The 19,889-nt window shown below is 42.1% G+C and overlaps 1 protein-coding gene across 1 annotated transcript; it reads left to right on the top strand.

Moving 5' to 3' along the window:
* Positions 1-229: 229 nt before the first annotated feature.
* Positions 230-1,447, top strand: LOC121874617 (zinc finger BED domain-containing protein 5-like). The gene has a single exon (XM_042378845.1). The coding sequence runs from the start codon at positions 230-232 to the stop codon at positions 1,445-1,447; it is 1,218 nt and encodes a 405-aa protein (XP_042234779.1).
* The last annotated feature ends 18,442 nt before the right edge of the window (positions 1,448-19,889 follow it).

The following is a 19,889-nucleotide window of genomic DNA, read 5'->3' as shown; positions in this document are numbered from 1 at the left end:
TTGAATATTTTAAAAGGCTTATAGCTGATCAAACACACCAGTCTCAACAATTCACCAAAATCACAACTATTTCTGACAAAGCTCAAGAATCAAGTTTTGCTGTTGCAGAAATCGTTGCAAAAAAGATGAAATCACATACAATTGCAGAGTCAGTAATATTACCAGCATGCTGTAAAATTGTAAATATTATGTTTGGCGAAAAATATGAAAAAGAGATTTTGAAAATCCCATGTCAGATAACACCATTAGTCGTCGTATATCTGATATGTCTCAAGACGTTGAGTCACAAGTGATAGCTAGCATTAAAGAAGCCAAATGTTTTGCCATCAAGTTGGACGAGTCAACGGACATCACTGGAAAAGCTCAACTCTTAACATTCATCAGGTTTGTTTGTAATGAAGAAATAACTGAACAATTTTTATTTTGCAAACCACTTCCAGAAACAACAAGAGGCCAAGACATTTTTGAGGATGTCGTCAGCTATTTCAGTTCTTACGATTTGTCCTGGAAATCATGCATAAGCATCTGCACGGATGGTGCCCCCTCTATGTCGGGAAGCCTAAAAAGATTCATCTCACTGGCCAAACTAAAGAACCCTGGCATTGTTTTCACACACTGTTTCCTGCACAGAGAGGCCCTCATTTCAAAATCAGTATTACCTGAACTCCAGAAAGTATTAGATGAGACGATCAAAATAGTTAACTATATCAAAAGTAAGCTATTAAAATCAAGGTTGTTTTCAACACTGTGTTCTGCCATGGAATCTGCTCACACACAACTTCTACTACACACAGCAGTGAGGTGGCTGTCTCGAGGGCGCGTGCTTTCGTGGTTTTATGAACTAAGGGAGGAGCTTATATTTTTGACATCAGAAGAGTTTGAACTGGCTGACCTGCTTAGTAATGAAACCTGGTGCAATGAAGTTGCATTCCTGGCTGATATATCCCAAGCCTTGAACACTCTTAATAAGAGTATGCAGGGAAAGAATGAAAATATTCTGACTTGTACTGACAAAGTTAGCTTTTTTAAGGAAAAACTAACACTGTGGGGAGCCAGAATAAAAAAAGAGAACAAAGTTAAAATGTTTGAACTGACAAAAGGTTGCAGACTGGACAAAAATCTTGTCAGTTTAATTTTACAAAGTTTGTCGGTAAGTGCGTGCGAGTCAGCAGGATTAACTGTTGCCGAAGAGGATGAGCTGACGGAAACCAGAAACGACAGAGGACTGAAACTGAAGCAACTATCAACAGATATGACTTCATTCTGGTTGTCCATTCGAGAGGAATACCCCATCATTACAAAGAAGGCAATTGAAGCACTTCTTCCTTTCTCCACATTGTATCTGTGTGAAGCTGGTTTCTCTGCTATGAACACAATGAAAAGCAAGAACAGGTCGCAGCTTCAAACACTGGAGGAGGACTTGAGGGTATGCCTGTCAACCATTTGAACTCGGACAAGGAACATCATGAGACAACACCAAGCACAGGTTTCCCACTGATATTGTTATGTAAGCAAAGGCCTTTTATTTTTACTCATGTTTGTATTTGAATACAATATATATCTGAAAGTTTCATATTATTTTTTAATGAATGGCATCTTTTTCAATGACATCTCGTTTCAATGTATAGTAATAACAAATATGCACAAAACTTTCAAATTATTTGAAAATCATGATCAACAATATACTTTTGGTAATAAAATTAATAAATTATTAGTTTTTTAAATTATGAACACATTTTTATCATTCATTTTCTTTTAAATGATCAAATCTATCCTTAAATACTGATGGTGTGCCTCGATCACTTTAGTGCCTGGCTCACTGTGCTGTGAGATGAAAAGGGTTGTAAATCACTGCTGTACGGTATGTGATGGTTTCCCTAACCTGCTCCCCCTAACCTGTACCATTTACATGTATTCTTCTGGGAAAATTTTTTAATTTACTCGTTTTTTAATTAAGCGGTGATTTTCAAGAACCTAGCCCCCACGTAAAACAAGAGGTTGGTGTATATACAGTAATATCTCCGATAGCCGGAATCACCCAAACCTGGCAACTCTCCGATAGCTGGAATTGAAATTTTCTCGGAAAATTGTTCCCAAAGCCGGAATTTTTCTGGAAAATTCTTGCTTTGAGAACGATTTTCCGAGGGGCACATTTTCCGGAAAATTCTGAGAAAATTTTCCTGATACCCGGAAAATTCCGGGGATGGGGGAGTTTTTTTTTCTGGATTTGAGAGATGAAAATCAGGCGCATTTTCTGGAAAGTGTGAGAAAAATTTTCTGTTACTCGGAAAATTCCGGGGATGAGGGATATTTTTCCGGGTTTGAGAGTTGGTGTAATGGGCATTTAAAATTCTGAGGACATTTTTCCATTAACTGGAAAATTCCGGGGATGAGGGATAGTTTTCCGGGCTCGAGAGATGATGTAATGGGGAATTTCTGGAACTTCCGAGAGAATTTTTCCATTACCCGGAAAATTCGGGGATGAGGGATTTTTTTTTCTGGTTTTGAGAGAGTCGTCTCGTTACCCGGAAATTTCTCATTTCCAGAAGTGCTCTGCACCAATTGTTCCGGCTAACGGGGATATCACTAGATATATCTGTGTTGCTCAATGGCAAAACTGTCTGACTGTCTACAATTTTGCTGATGCCTAATTCCTTTGTGTGATTCATCTGCATCAGAGCCAATACTTGTGATCACCAACCCTAATTTCCATCATCCACCTCCCATGTCATGTGAGCTCATAATTCCTTTCACCTTGCACCTACAGCCTCTCACCTGACAGTTCCTTTGAAATGCTGACAACTTGACCTGACTGAGCAGAGGTGGGTGTTAATGTACAGATAAATTACCTCCACCTAATATGGGTCACTAATCCTGGTACACTGATGGCAAGCAGCCCATTTAAATGTTATACCACTATCCAGGAATGTGCACGAGCTGAGATTTGACCTTACGTGATTTTGTCTAACGTGACGCCAGGTGGGTCTTATATGAAAAGGGGGGACCCCCGAACAACCCCCTGGATCTGCCACTGAGGGTTAACGTAACACAAAATCTGCAAGAGGAGATGAGAGAAAACAATTGAAATAACAAATGCAAAGACAACCTCATTATAAAAAATCTAAAGAAGAAGGAAAGAGAGACAGATGAACAAACAGTTCAACAGATGATAAGAAATGTGATGACCTTTGTAGAATAGCTGCACATCACAAATGTGTTAAGACTAAATAAATGAACAATGCAGTTAGTGAGCATCACCATCCCAAAACATGAGCACATAAGGGATATTTTGAAGAAGGCATGGAACCTCAAGCATTAACAAAGTACAGCAATGTCTACATCGCCACCAACCTGATAATTCACAAATACAAAAACAACAACAATAAAGAGTTTAGAGACAAAATGAAAGAGTTATGCAGCAACCCACAATATGGGAATGTTCAACTAAAGATCAGAAGAGGCCAAGCAGTCATGATACAGGAAGATGGGGAGGACAAAGTAATGTTCCAGTCCTACCATCAGTAGGAGCAATAGGTGAACTAATGTACCTGTAAATAATGTTAACACAGTGCATGTTGTAGCTTTAATCAATCTTAGTACATGAAAGGCAGAAGTCTAGGTACTGAGACTGAAGTATTGAGCACATATGTGGGCATGGAACAACCAAGATCATTGGGATCATTACTAAATGAACTAATTTACTGACTAACCCAATGGTCATCCGATGTTGACAGCAATGTGTGCCTACTGAATAGGCTTCCCTCAATTTTAGCACTTATAGCATCAATCACAGTTCACAGAAATTGACTGATTGCTAATGATGTTATGCCACTACTCAGCAACCAAGAACCAATCTACATATACAGCTGTGATGTTTCTTGTGGGTGCTAAAATTGAATAAGACATTATTGATACATCAACTGTCAAAGAGTTCCTAAGTCTTTTTCTTATACTGAAGTTACTATTTCTTTCAATCGTGTAAAATATATTTAGTATGCAGCTGTTTTCTACAAGCCCTTCATTTCAACTGCATGTTACAGAATAAACTACAGTACTGTGCTTGTTGTGTAGTCAAGGTTCCCTGTAGGGACATTGGCCAGGCTGGGTATGTGCATGTAGTTCCCTGGGTCCTGGGAAGGCTTGAGTACAGTGAACACAGAGGAAGGTGCGGATGGGGAAGTGAGTGTCCAGGTGGTCCAGCAAGGTTGTCATGTCATGAGTGATGTAGTCACAGTTGATGCACTTGAGGGCACGAACACCACATCCACTAAGCAGTGGCTGTGATCTGCTGGTAAATAGGAATACAGTACAGTACAGTACAGTACAGTACAGTACAGTACAATACAATACGGTACAGTACAGTAATGGCATTTGAAATCTGATTCTTTAAAAGCTCTATTGTCTTGCTGCCCATCCAAATCTGATAAATTGAGATCCATAATGTGGTGTCATACTGGCTATTCAAATCTGATCAACAAATTATTGTCAATTTGGCATTTACATCTGATTCCTATTTTATATATCAAATTGGTCATCTAGTACTGCAGTAAGCAGGGGCATATGTCATTATACCTGAAACAATCATGTGTACGATCCAACAATGACCAGGGAGATATTTACCTGCCTAATTTGCATCATTTACCTAATGACCAACAACACAAATGATCACTCTATCGAAGAAAAGATTGATTGTTTGTGGTAATTATACCCCTGACGATGCAACGGCTTAGATCATATGCCGCCAAATTAACCTAAAAGCTTAGAAAGCAAACAACAAATAATGCAAGGTAAAAAACATTAAATAGCATAGAACTTTTGTAAAAACCATTTAAACATTATTAGGTAAAACTCAAAGCTTGAGTAGAAGGCTGATTTCCTCCACAAAGGAGAGGACATCCCCTTTCACACTACCTGCTCTCCTCCCCAACACCAAAGAGAGATGGCAAGTCCCCACCCCCCTCCCCCCACCGGCACTCGGAGAGGTGCTTACAACAAAGATCTCTAAGAATGGTGCACTCCATCAGGGGGTGTTGAACAGTCATTGGGACCAGGCAATCATCACAATGGGGAGGGGGCGCCCTCCCCCAATCCCCAATCAATCTATAAATGATAGTCAAACTTTACATAATAACACACCTCGGATAAACCTCATTGGTTATGATACTGCCACTGCCCAAGGCTTCTTCCATAAACAGTTCTATAGGTTTACCAGCATCTGTAAGAAGAAGTACTTCCTAATAGCCATTCTGTATAACATCAAAGAAAGTTTATAACTACTAAGCTATAACATCTTGCATTTGCAGTGCTTGGCATCTTGAAGTAGTGGTTGAGTTCAACACTTTCAATCTTTGAGCTCTACTCTTTCATGTCAGTCCCAAAGCCTTCAGATTTCTTGAATAATTCTAGTTGCCCAGCATTATGTTTCTTATGGTGAAATCTTAACTTTTTGAAGGTGTTACCTCAATGCTTTGATACAGTAGTCCGAGTGGGATGTCTAGATGTAGAGCCCTTTCTTATCATTATATTTAAGGGTAGATTTTATGTTTCACAGAGTCTGGTTGGCTTTCTTCACCTACTTCCTTGTCCTCTTCACTTGTCAGCTTTCGAACTGTTTGTGTGTTCAGTCTGTTTACTGTTATGAATTAGTGGCAAGTACTACAGGAATACTTCACCCCAGTTATTGCAAAGGATACACTTCTAAAAGTCATTGCGAATATCGAGGTAATTTTCCCCACAAGATTTAATGTAAATAGTGGGGGATGCATTCCCAGCAAGTAACTTTCACCACATATTTTTTTATATTCACTCCTCATTATCTGAAGTTATTAGGGACCAGAGTTGCATGTATACTGTAGAACCAGTATATGTAATAAATTAATCAAAATTATACTAATAATTAAAACTAAAAAATAAAAATACTGTACTGCATTGAATTGGCAATAGTTTCACTAAACCCTGGAGACTTGAGCGGCGGAGACCTCCAACACTACTCCCTCCTCCCACAGTCCGTGCTCTAACTATGTGCACGTAAGAAATGTTTTTTACCATTATGTTTTTTAGCTTGATATATTTTGTTTTTACATTTTATATTAATGATTGTGTATGCATGAAACTGATTAAAAATATTTAAGAAAATTACGTATATCTACCCAAAAATATGAATTGAAAAATAACAATAACGCAGCTCACACCATCACACTTCTGTCACTACCACTACATAACACCATCCTCCACCACACTGCTGTCACCGCCAGTACTTCACACACCCGCCAACACCACACTCCCGTCACCATTACTACCTCACACCACCTACCTGTACCTCACACACCCACCACCACCCCGACTCCGCACCCCCTTCCCCTCCACGATCGCACTCCATTTAATGTATTAAAATAACTGAAATACCATAAGAACAATATAAATGAACACTGTGTGTGTATGTGGGTGGGTGGGCGAGTGTGTATGATATTTGTGAATGAGTGTAAACACATACACATTTACCATTGTCACATGAAGAATTCTAGAACCCTCAGTGTGTTTTGTCAAGCTGTACTTTGATAGTAAAGTACTGTACAGTACAGGTACAGGCGTGAGGGCAGAGTTTTTCATGTGTGTTCCATGTGAACAGTCTCACTGAAATTCATTAATTTCTAAACTGTGCGGGTCCTCACGCATGGAATATACACACTCGTGTGCAGTGGGCCCTTACAGCGGAATACAGTATGAGAGATGTGGCTAGCTGCACGGTTTAAAATATTACTGTAGGGTGCTGTAATTTTTCTTTGCGAATAAGCAGGGTTGCAAGTAGTGATGTACAGTAATGCCCCGCTTTACGCGTTTCTACATTTACCCGGTACCCCGCCACAACCGGAATGCTCACTTTATGTGGTGCATCTACTCATATACGCGGAGAGCGACCGGCGCTGCGTCATTTTTGGATTCAAACCTCCCACCATCCCGCCATGTTGGGTAAGCGGCGCGAGTAGGTTGCGCAGTGTATGTCTTTGTTGCGTTATCGGTGACGTCATATGATGTATCGGACTGTGATTGAGCCAAGCATCCTTACCTCCCTCCCCGCTAGCTGTGATTGGTTTAATGTAATATGACGTGCCCCGCCGCGGGAGCGATGAAGCCCGTTGACCTCCCCGCGTCAGTTACACCCCTCCCGGCTACACTGTGTATGTCGATATCCATTGTTCCATAAGAATGGCTGCCACTGGACCACCACCACCACAGAAAAACCTTGCATTACCTTGACCTAGCCGCCCTAAGCCAAAGAAGATACGACGTGCCCTAAGCTACGAGGTGAAGTACAAGATTATCTGAGAGGTGGAGAAAAGAACAAGACAGGTTGATCTCGCGCGCCAGCGTGGTGTGAACGAATCTACGATTCGTACTATCAAGAAGGATGCAGCCAAGATAAAAGAACACATGAACATCACAAAGCCTACAGGTGCTTCAATGATCAAGTATTGCCACAACAAGGTGCTTCTCAAGACGGAGAAGTTACTTGTGAACTACTTGATTCGTCAGGCAAGAAGGAACATGGCGGTCGACATGCGCTCAGTTCAGGAGTACGCACGTGAACTGTACGCAGCAGTGTCATGTAAGATGGGAATTGCAGAGTCCAAACCCTTCAATGCTTCCTCTGGGTGGTTGCACAGGTTTAAGAAGAGGAACAAGATCACCAACATTAACATTGGTGGTGAAGAAGCTAGTGCTGACCATGTTGCGGCTAGGGATTTTGCTCCGTTCTTACGTGAGGTTATGGAGGAAGGACAATACACCGACGACCAGTTGTTCAACATGGACGAATCCTGTCTCTTTTGGAAAAAGCTACCTTCCAAGACCTTCGTTGTCAAGTCTGCCAGCAAGTGTCGGGGCCGGAAGTTGTAGAAGGAACACATCACCGTCCTCTTTACCACCAATGCCTCCGGTTCCTGTAAACTCAAGTTATCGGTGATCCACACAGCCTGCAAGCCACACGCCTACAAGAACATGGACATGACCAAGCTAAATGTCCACTGGCTGACCGCACGGAAGGCGTGGATGTAGAAGAATTTGAAGTAGCAAAACGTCTGGACAAACTAAAGTTAAAATACTCTACCACCCCCATTGACTTACCAATGAAACTCTTCAAGGAGTTCTCCCCGGAGCTTGCTAAACCCCTATGCTCCATCATTAATGCTTCTCTCAGTCAAGCCAGATGCCCAGCTGACTGGAAGACCTCTTATGTATCACCAGTGCCCAAGTCAACCAGCCCACAATCCTTAAATCAGCTACGACCTATTGCAATCACCTCAATACCCAGCCTAATCTGTGAAAGTTTTGTGTTCGACTGGGCTTATGCTGATATTGCAGGAGTCGTAGACCCTCAGCAATTTGGCAATATGAAAACTTCCTCCACCACCCACTGTCTTGTCAGCTTTCTCGATTACATGTACCGCCATCTAGAGAAACGAAAAACGTCTGTAGCTGTTGCCTTCATTGATTTCACTAAAGCATTCGACCTAGTCGACCACAATTTAATCATCAACAAAGCTATTGACCTCGGGCTTCGGAGAAGTCTTATACCATGGCTTACAGACTTCCTCAGTGACCGATGCCAAGCTGCACGCTTCCGAGGGGCTGTCTCCACCTTTCAGTCACTCACCTGTGGCATCCCCCAAGGCACCAAGATGGGACCACTCTGCTTCCTTATGCTTATCAATGATGCCCTAAGAGAAACCCCTGCTCGCTGGAAATATGTCGACGACTCCACCACTGGGATCAGTGTCAACAATTCTGCTCCCGACTATACCGCCCTTCAGGATTTATTGAACAGTCTCCAAAACTGGGCCACCAACGACCACGTCACCATCAACCATACCAAGACCATCAACCTCTCCTCCGACATTGTCCCACCCTCTCCCATTACTTTAGGTCCCAACACACTCCAGGTTGTAGATTCCACTAAGCTCCTCGGCGTCACCATAGACAACAAACTAAATTGGAAACCACACGTCAGTGAAGTTGTCAAATCCTCCAGTTTCCGTCTCCACCTCCTCCGCCGACTCAAGTCCCTCGGAGTTCCTGCACCCGAGCTCCTCAGTGTTTACTTAACATTCATACTTCCCAAGCTCACCTATGCCTCCCCTACCTGGTCTTCCTCCCTAAATGCCACACAACGTAAACACCTAGAAAAAGTACAAAAGAGGGCATGCAAGATTATTCTCTTCCCTTCCTACTCCACAGATCAAGAAGCGCTCAACACACTGACCATTTCGACTCTGACTGACCATCACCACGACCTCATCTGCAAATTTGGTAAGAAGCTTCTGCACCATCCTCGACACCGGCTCCTACTACCACCTGAGATCCCTAGCCCGATAATTGCTGTTCGACACTACAACCGCATCCAGCCCATACGTGCACGAACTGATCGCTATAAGAACAGCCCAGTCCCAACCATTGTAAAAATTATCAATAACTTGTAATAAACCAGTGTATTCACTCCCAGTAGATCCTACTTCTTGCACTGTCACTATGTTGAAATGCCCTGTAGTTTGAGCTTTTCCCCATCAAGTTATTATATATCTTATTTGTATCACTTATGTTATTTGTATATTATTTGTAAATCGAAACCCATTCCCCAATTATGTAACTGTATATTTTCAGCCTTCTGGCTGCTATGCTCTTTCAATAAACCGTTAATTATTATTATTATTACTATTATTATGTTCTCTACTCTGTCCCTCTCCTGGTTTGATGACTGTTTCGTTCCCGACGCGAAGAAATTCTGTGAGCAACAGAATGTTCCATTCCCCTACTGCTGGATCGTCACCCCAACGTAAAAGTGGTCTTTCTTCCTCCCAACACTACGTCATTAATCCAGCCCATGGACCAAGAATTAATCTGCGATGTGAAAGCTGCATTCTCTGCAAAGAAGTTTAAGCCCCTGAGCGACTATACCAACACCAAGGATGAGTTGAGTAACCTGGGTGACACCTATAGCAAGAGCGACGAGGACGAGGAACAACAGTTGGCAGAGCAAGAAGTTTTTGTGAAACACTTTTGGAGGAAATTCAATGTCAAGAAAGCTGTGGACTTCTTGGTGGAGGCATGGGATCAGCTGTCTGTAGCAACGGTTCGTCACGCATGGAGACATGTGTTGCAAGGTATCCCAGGTGGGAGGCAGAGTCAATCTGTGACTGGTGAGGTTAAGACTGTTGCAGTAGCAGTGGACCTTGCCAGAGAAGCTGCGCAGAGTGTTACAACTGCAGGCTTCTCCGAGACCACCAACGACGACATTATGGAGATGATAAGGGATCCTGATGTGACTGTCGACGAGATGTTAGAAGACGATCACGTCAGTGAAGAGACAGGCGGTGCGTCATCCCGAGAAGAACACAAGTTAACGCATAGTAATGTGAGGGGTACCATCGAGTGTGTAGAGAAACTGAAGCCCCTCCTTTCCGACGACCCTGACGATAACCGGTATGAAGTCTTAACTACCCAGCTGTTGCAGGCTATGGAGCCGTACATCAAGGTGTATCACGACAACATCAACATTAGCCGTCAACAAAGCATTACCGAGTTCTTCGCCCGCAACCCACCACAGCCAGCCCAAGCCAGTGATAGTGACAGAGGTAGAGACAGTGAAGATGACTTTGAGGGATTTGTCAGGGAGGCCCTGACAAGTGTGGATGACAGTGATGGTGACTCACCTGAGGGCCAGTAGCCTGCCCTCTGCCTCGGAACCAGCCTCCATTCCCGTACGCCGACCCATCTCTTCTACTAACGTAAGTGTTCAACCTAACCTTGATTTTTCCTAACATAACCAAACCTTACGTAAGTGTTAAACCTTGATTTTTAAAACATTACCTAACCTTACGTAAGTGTTAAACCTTGATTTTTTCTAACCTAACCTACCATGACATATGTGTTAAACCTTGATTTTTCTTTTACCTGGTACAGTATATTATTCTCTTATTGATATTTCTCTTCTATATTTTGAGTGTGTGTGCATACCATCATAAAGTTAAGATGTTATTTTTACTAAAACGTAGGTATTGTGTCGGGAAAAAGTGGAGTTTGGGGGTCGGCCCAGTCTCTATTTCAATTAATCCCATATGTTCTGCTGTTCACTTTACACGTTTCCCGCTGGGCCTCCGTGGGTTCAATTGACCGCGTAAAGCAGGGTTACACTGTATACTTGCACTGGGCATTTACAGGCTTTTGATTACAGTACAGGTATAACCCGAAAACCGACATACCATGAACCACCGCTTCGCATAACCGACTATTACATATAGGGGAAATACTCCTCAAGTTTCACTGATAACCCAGAGATCCGATGATCAGGAGAGGGGTGGCAGAGCTGTTTTGAATTTGGCAGGCGGTGACATGGTGCAAATTATTACCACAACAGGGCTCTGCATGCTGCCTCTGACTCATTCTTGCCTCACTGCACTTGTTTACACTTACCATGTGTCTCTGACTTCGTGTTTTTTCGTTATTTCTGACTTAGTGTGTCTCGCAATCATGCCTAAACAACCATTGATAGTTTCTATTGTGCTGCCCAGCTTGATGTGATGTGATAAGGTGTAATAAGAGTGGTGATGGGTAGACTTGAACTTACCACCCTAGTAAAGAAACCTCAATTTATGCATTACATTCCTTAGTTAATGCTTATTATGCTTGCTTTATATGTTTGCTTTATTTTCTTGCTTGACAGTGTGTATAACAGAGATATATCAAATGTAGATGGGAGTTTTTCTGGGGTGGCGGGTCCTTAACCCCCTGAATTTGTTTTATTCTTATGGTACTTTCACACTTACTGAATATACAGTACAAATATCCTTAATTGTACAGGTGCTCCTCTACTTAAGAACATTCAACTTACAAACTTTCAGAGATACAAAAATCATCACTAAGGGGGGGTTACCTGCCAGAACAGGTGTTTAATATGGATGAGACTGGATTATTTTGACGAAAATTCCAGTTAGAACAAACATTACCTAAGAGGAGAAGAGTAAGCCAGGTTTTAAGGCCATATTAAAGGGTATAGCTGTACTAAATATCCATAATCTTTTATTTTTTTACAATATGTCTGGTATCTACAAGAGTAAAGATGGACTTACAAACAAGCCTCAGTAACGTAACTCGTTCGTAAGTAGAGGAGCAACTGTAATAAATTTTTATGTCTTAACACTTGCTTTAATGGTATTCTTGGCTAATTATATGCTAGTACAGTAATGTACAGCAATGAGCAAGCTAACAAGCTTGTGCAATGGCAGCAGACAATGAACTAAGAGATACATCAGCCAATCATAGGCATCAGATGCAGTCACATGACAGTATCATAGCCAATATCGTAGCTTATGAACAACCTGAGCCAACCCAGCCATGCGTCCCCTCGTCAGAAACATAACGCAATCTCTTGAAAAATCATTTAAATGCTCGGAATGGATCAGAGTTTCTGGCTAACGAAGAGATTACTGCATTTAGAATTAAAAGGTGTAATTATACACGCTGGACCCCATCATAATTAACGAGGAGGGTATGGTGGCCAAGCTGGAACACCTAGCCTCCATTGGCACCAGTCACCCCGCAAGGATGTCCTTCAGATTTAACTGTCACTTGATTCATGACAAAAGCAGGTCCTGGTTCAAATATTAAAAGGTAATTACGACGGGATGAGGGAGATGAGGGATATTCACTGGCCTGACTCACTAAGATACAAGACCATAGAAACAACGCTGAATATTATAGCCAGTAAAGTAAACTATTTGATTGATAAATACTGTATAATCCCAAGAGCCAAGACCAAACCCCAGTGCCTCCAGGAATACAAGGAGACCACTTCACATGAACCATGTGGCAGTCGACAAAGTAAATATAATAAATAAATAAACTCGGACACTCGAGACGTGGATTAGGACAAATGATGAGCAGGACAAGAGGATGAATGCCAGATCCAGGAACCAAGTAATGTCAGAGTGAAGAAAGGCTGAAAAAGAGTTCCAGAGGCAGATTGCAAGCGAGGTCAAGTCAAACCCAAAGGCATTTTACCACTACGCAAATTCAAAATTAAAAACGCGAGTTAGCGTATCGGACCGGAGGCTTGAAGATAGTAGTCATGCAGATTCCGACCAGGACAAGGCAGAGGCATTGAACAAATTCTTTTCCTCGGTGTTCACAAAAGAGGATGCAATCAATCTTCCTGTTTTTGAGAACAGACGGTTTGACACAGTGTTGACCCACATTGTGTTCTCAGAAGAGGGTATAAGAAATAAACTGTCAAAGCTAAAGGTTCATAAGAGTCACGGCCCTAACATGGTGCATCCCAGAGTGTTAAGAGAGTTGTGCAACGAGCTTGCTGAGCCACTAAAGATCCTGTTCTCTAAATGTCTGGATGAGCAAAAGGTCCCCAGTGATTGGAAAATGGCTTATGTTAGTCCTATATTCAAGAAGGGCGATCGTCACTCCACGAATAATTATAAACCAGTGAGCCTGACCAGCATAGTGTGCAAAGTACTAGAAAGCATCATAATAGATGCCATGATGGAACATCTACTACTAAGCACTTGTAAAGGACTGCCAACACACATTTGGATGTTTGGACCCAAATTCTGGAACAGGGTGGCAATATTGACAATAAATTCATTAGATTTTGCCAAGGCTTTCAACAGTATACCCATGAAAGGCTGGGAATTAAACTGGAAGGGTACGGGATTTCGGGAAGTGTCCTAGCGTGGTTCAGAGACTTCTTGCATGATCACAAGCAGCCTGTGGTGATTAATGGTACGAAATTGTCATGTGTACCCGTGACAAGCGGGGTACCACAGGGCAGTGAATTAAGCCCAGTGTTGTTTGTTTCATAAATGACATGCTGGAAGCTATTCACCCTTCCATACAAATGTTTGTGAATGATGCCAAGTTATTCAAGGAAATTAAGAACCAAGCAGACTGTGAAGAGCTGCAGAAAGATCTCTGTGAGCTTCAAGAGTGATTTAAGAAATGGCTGCTAAGATTCATAGTCACGAAATGTAAGAAGATGCACCCGGGATGTACCAACGGTAAGGAGGAGTATCACATTTTGTAGCGAGATGAAGAAACTGCATTAATAGAGACCGAATGTAAAAAGGACCTAGGTGTGTATGTTGACAATGAACTGAAGTTCTCAGTCCACTGTGAGGAGAATGTGAATCAGGCAACTAAGCTTGTAAGTCTAATAAGATGGTGGTTCATATATCTTGATGGACCGGCCCTCGTAACAATCTTAAAGAGTGAGGTGCTTCCCCGTCTGGAGTACTGTCACCCCATCTGGTCCCCAAGATATGCTAGAGATTGTCAGTTGACCGAAAATATCCAAAGGAGGGTCACCAGACTGTTCCTGCACTTTCGGACCTCAGTTATCCAGAGAGATTAGAGTGCCTGCAACTGCTATAGCTTATACAGCATGCCCTTACAATTCGTAGATTTTTAATTTGCAGCCCTCGATTATCAGCGGATGACACGCAGGATGTACCCAAGAATGTCTGTGGATAGCTTCAAAGTTGCCGGCATGTTCACGGCCGAGAAGAGGAGCGCACGAGTTTTGTGGCATCCCGCAAGGTGTCTCTCTTGTCCCTGGTGGCTGGCCCACCATGCTCATTCCGCCTCAGTCTGGGATAAACACTTATCCGTCTTGTGCGTGTGCTACCTTGCTCTCTAACAACTGTGCTCCTTGTGCATGTGATGGCTCCTGAATGCCCTCAACCACCTTCATCCAGCCACAGGAAGATGCCCAAACAAGTGAAGAGACAAAAGGTCATGACCCTCGTGGGGAAGATACAACTACTAGACAAACTTACGAGTGGCCAACGGGAGCAGTAAGAGGAGTGAGTGACTGCGTTTGCTAGTTAGTGCATCGTCTGCTCTTGTAACTTCCTCCCTCACTGGATTTACTGTTACTATTAGTGTTTACTGATAGAATAATGCTTAATAGTGATTAATCATGGTATTGTACCGAGGTTAAACTCGTCACTGTAACCTCCAGGTTATTGAGCAAAGCTGTGAGGTGTTACGGTTGTTTTTCAACTTGTATTTTTGGGTAGATATATGTAACTTTCTTCATTTATTTTTTACTCAGTTACATTCTCACACATCCTACATACATACTGTGAAAAGAAGTAAGAGATATAATTGTCCAAAGGGGCAAACACATAAAGGGAATATACATTTCTTTATGCACAAGTTAGCTGGCTGGCTCAGTGGTGGAGTGGGAGAAGGCAAGATGTGTGTGTCGGGGTGGAAGTGTTGCTAGGGAATCTGTGTCCTAGCTGGTCTTCGTTACTATGGGGAAGCAAGGAGTGTATGGAAATGGCGAGTGTGTTAAACTTTCATTTATCTTATACTTACCGGTTTGGCAATACATGTACAGTGGTCCCTCGGTTAATGAAGGGTCCAATTAACGAAATAGCTCCCATAAGAATTTTCAGTTCTATTAACGAACAAAACTTCAATTAACGAAAGCCTTAGGAGAAACACGTTTTGTTGTGGGCATCAGCTGATCAGCTGATCGGCTAGTCCGCCGATACAGTAATAGGTTCTATGTTTACATTCGTTTCCAGTGGAGTAAATATCAAGAAGGTTGTGCTCTTTAACATTTTTGCATTTTTTATATTAAAATTATTAGTCATTCTAAAATTTACTTAACATATTGATAATATACAGTATGCAGTACAGGGAACTAGTTTTTGTGTGCCCATCAGCCGCTTGACTCACCCTCCAAAACTTCTGTTTTATTTTGTTTACAGTGGAGGAAACATCGAGTTTGTTGGTCTCCTGAATATTTTTACATTTTTACATCAAAATTATTGGTCATTCTGAAATTTAGTTAACATATTGATAATATATAGTGCAGTGCAGTGTTGATTTAAATAAAATAATCTTTAATTACAGCTAGTGGACTTAAAATTTTATTGGTTAAATTACTGCATAAAGCATGGGTCCAAAGAAATCTAGAAAGGCGATTTCAATTCAAGTGAAACAGGAAATTATTAAGAAACACGAAGAAGGCATTAGAACCAATGTACCGTACTGACTAAAGAATATGGCATGTCGGCATCAACTGTGTCTACAGTTATGCGCAGAAAGACAAATTTAAAGAAGTGAAAGTGAGAGATAAATCTACCAGAGTGTTTAAAGGTAGATCATTAATTGCAGAAAGAAAGAGGTTACTTATTATTTGGATTAAAGGAAAACAAATGAAAGGAGATTCCATTTCTACTGAATTCATTTGTGAAAGAGCCAGGGAAATTTATGAACATTTGAAGGTGACTCGCCTTCCAAGAAGCATTAAAATGCTTTTCTTCTCCCTTCTCCTCCACCCCCACTTCCTTCTCTTCTCCCTTCTCCTCCTCCCACCCCCAACTTATAATTCCCATCATCATCACTAACCAGCAACATTCTACATACACACCTCAAAGTAAGTGTACTTTACTTCATTTTGTTTATACTTTGTATGTACTTTTCTGTGAGCTGGAACCAATTACCCAACATCCCGTTGAAATAATAGATTCGGTTAACGAACGACTGTGTGGAACCAATTGTGTTCGTTAACCGAGGGACCACTGTACAGTATTTTTTGTTGTAACTTATTTATTGGTATTATTTTTATTTATTCTTCACATTTACTGGTAATGTATACTATATTACATATTATTTTAAGAAAACTATGGCTACAGGAGGAAAATACACACAAAAGTTTTTCCTAAATACTCACTGCTAGAATGAGGTACAGTATGTGTCTTATATGGTCATGCATCTTATATGCTGTAAAATATAATACTGTATTTTTGGTGTTTTTCATATCATTATTTGTCATTTTTATACATTCAGTACATTCGCCGGATGATACGGACAATCGGCTTTATCAGACAGGTGGTCCCTTCCCCTTTTTAGTCTAAATCTTTGAGGGTTCACTGTACTTAAAAAAAAAAACTGTGAGGGCAAACTTTTTCAGGGTGAGATTTGTGGACTCTTGGAACAAACTGACGGCACCGAGTGTGAGCTGTTTCAAGACCAGACTTGACCAGCATTGGAGCAGGTTCAGATATATTCAGGAGCCAGTGAATGCCCAGTACGTAACAGAGACGTGACCAACCGCCCAAGCGGCTAACGAGCCAATCAGTGGCAAAGACAATAAAAGAAGAAAAAAAAATCTCAAGCATGTGATCTGGTGACAAAATTACAGGTATGAGGAGCGTGAATATCTTGTTACTGTACTTATACCTGTACACTATTGTATATATAAATGTACAGTACATCATTTCACCACTCATCAGCTTACTTTATTTGTCCAGTGTTAGTATAGAAGGAAACCGGAGTACTGTATCCATAGGAAACCTGTGATGTATGGTAGGGTCAAACTGGATAACATCATTCCTATGTGTGTCTGGTCCAAGTAGGACTAAAACCCATTACATGACATTGTAGTGAGAGAGACACATTGCAGCTGTCCTACCAACACTCCGCACAGTGCAGGGAAGTACGTATGGTGTGGGTATCATCATCAACACTCTATGGCTATGTTCCATGCTTGTGTGGGTTAGCTATGATTATCTTATGGTATGGGTCCCAGTTGCCATTAGGCAAATTTGAAGCAAGTTTTATGGTTGGATGCTCTTTTTTCACCAGACCACTGTTACAGAGTGTGAACTGGGTATAATTATAAGGCTTCTGAGTGCCCTTTTAGCTGGCAATGCAGATCACTACTCCCTGACATAATCCAAGATTACCTGCCCACCTGGAAAGATTTGGAGGTCATGGACATTCTGTAACTGAACTTACATTATTTCAAAGTGGTTTGATAACTGTACTGTACTTACAGTGTGGGTGCATTAGGGGCAGATGTGGGTGGTCGGTGAGACAGGGTGTTGGGTGGTGTAGACGGTGAAGGAAGGCCCGGAGGTAGGAGTGATCCCAAGCGGCCAGGTGGGAAGCTCAAAGATCCACCAAATTTACTTGTTGCAGCGAAGGTGCTCAAGTCAGATCCTAAACCTGAAAGTAAAATATTTATTTTTAAACAAAGGCTGGTTTGCAAGCGAGGTCAAGTCAAACCCAAAGACGTTTTACCGCTAAGTATCAGACCCGAGGACTAAAGATGGTAGATATGCAGATTCTGACCAGGACAAAGCTGAGGCATTGAACAGCTTCTTTTCCTCAGTGTTCACAAAAAAGGATGCAATTAACCTTCCTGCGTTTGAGGACAGATTGTTCGACACAGCACTGACCCACATTGTGTTCACAGAAGAGGGTATTAGAAATAAACTGTCAAAGCTAAAGGTTCATAAGAGTCCCGGCCCTGACATGGTGCATCCCTAAATGCTAAGAGAGTTGTGCAACGAGCTTGCCGAGCCTCTGGAGATCCTGTTTTGTAAATGCCTAGATGAACAAAAGGTTCCCAGTGATTGGAAAATGGCTTATGTGAGTCCTATCTGCATTATTTGAGTCAGTGAAGCAAGATTGTCACACTGGAGCTGTGAGGTTCAACAGGCAGCCGAGAATGCCCAGTATTTGCCAACAGTGCGTAACAGAGACGTGACCGATCACCAAAGCGGCTATCGAGCCGATCAGTGGTGAAGAGGATAAAAGTAAATGTAAAAGTACAGTACTACTATTACCAAAAAAATTGAGTACAGTACCGGAGGAAGCCAGATGTAGAGGTAGCGGAATCCCTGGCAGGAAGCCCAAGGGAGGGTTGTTTAGCACACCCACACCCCCTAGATTCACTGCTGTGCTCCCCAGGTTTGTTACGCCCCTCATGGCCAGCATATCTGGCAAGGAGAGTGTTGGGGACATTCCACTGTGGTTCCACATTCCACCTGAAAGAACATATTGAAGGTTATATCATATGCATCATCCACACTTTATTGCAGAATATTAGAGAAGTAAAAAGGTGTTAAATTAATGTATTAGCGCCTGTCTAACAGACAGTAATACTTATATATATGTGGACTAAACATATTATGTTTATATAATTACTACACCCACTATGAGCAAGTGTCAGCATTTTCTCTCTAATACTTCGTGAGTGATGTTTGGTAATTAATCTTCTTGTCTAATAGATGACCTCTTGACAGCTGTACAGCCCTCTACCCTGGCTATGTAAACATAAAGGACAAGACCCCTGGCCTGTGACTCGAGTTTACTTTTACTTTTATCCTCTTCGACCACTGATCGGCTCGCTAGCCGCCCGGGCGATCGGTCACGTCTCTGTTAAGCACTGTTGGCAAATAATGGGCATGCACCGGCTCCTGAATGTACCTGAACCCGCTCCAGTGTTGGTCAAGTCTTGTCTTGAAAGAGCTCACACGTGGTCCCGTCACAACACTCTCTGGTAGATTGTTCCAAGAGTTTACAACACTCACTCCGAAAAAGTTTGCCCTCACAGTTTTCTGGACTTGCGGCTTCTTCAATCTTGATCTGTGACCCCTTGTGGGGCGAGCGTCCGCCAGCCCCAAGTAAGGACACTCAACTGAGTAGTGCCCTCTGAGATGCTTATACACCTCAACTAGGTCCCCCCTTGCCCGTCTGTAGTATAAGCTAGGCAAGTTCAGGCGCTCCAATCTCTCAGGGTAGCTGAGGTGCCGAAGTGCAGGCACCAGTCTGGTGGCCCTCCTTTGAACATTTTCAACCAACTGACAGTCCCTAGCATATCTCAGGGACCAGATGGGGTGACAGTACTCCAGATGGGGAAGCACTTCACTCCTGAAGATCGTTACGAGGGACGGACTGTCTAGATATCTGAACGACCTTCTTATAAGACCCAATAATTTATTTGCCTGATTTACCTTCTTCTCGCAATGGCCCGAGAGCTTCAGCTCATTGTCAACATACACACCTAGGTCCTTCTCACACAC

The sequence above is a fragment of the Homarus americanus genome, unplaced genomic scaffold (assembly GCF_018991925.1).
Source record: "Homarus americanus isolate GMGI-L3 unplaced genomic scaffold, GMGI_Hamer_2.0 scaffold34360, whole genome shotgun sequence".
NCBI lineage: Eukaryota > Metazoa > Arthropoda > Malacostraca > Decapoda > Nephropidae > Homarus > Homarus americanus.
This window is presented reverse-complemented; position numbering and strand designations above follow the sequence as displayed.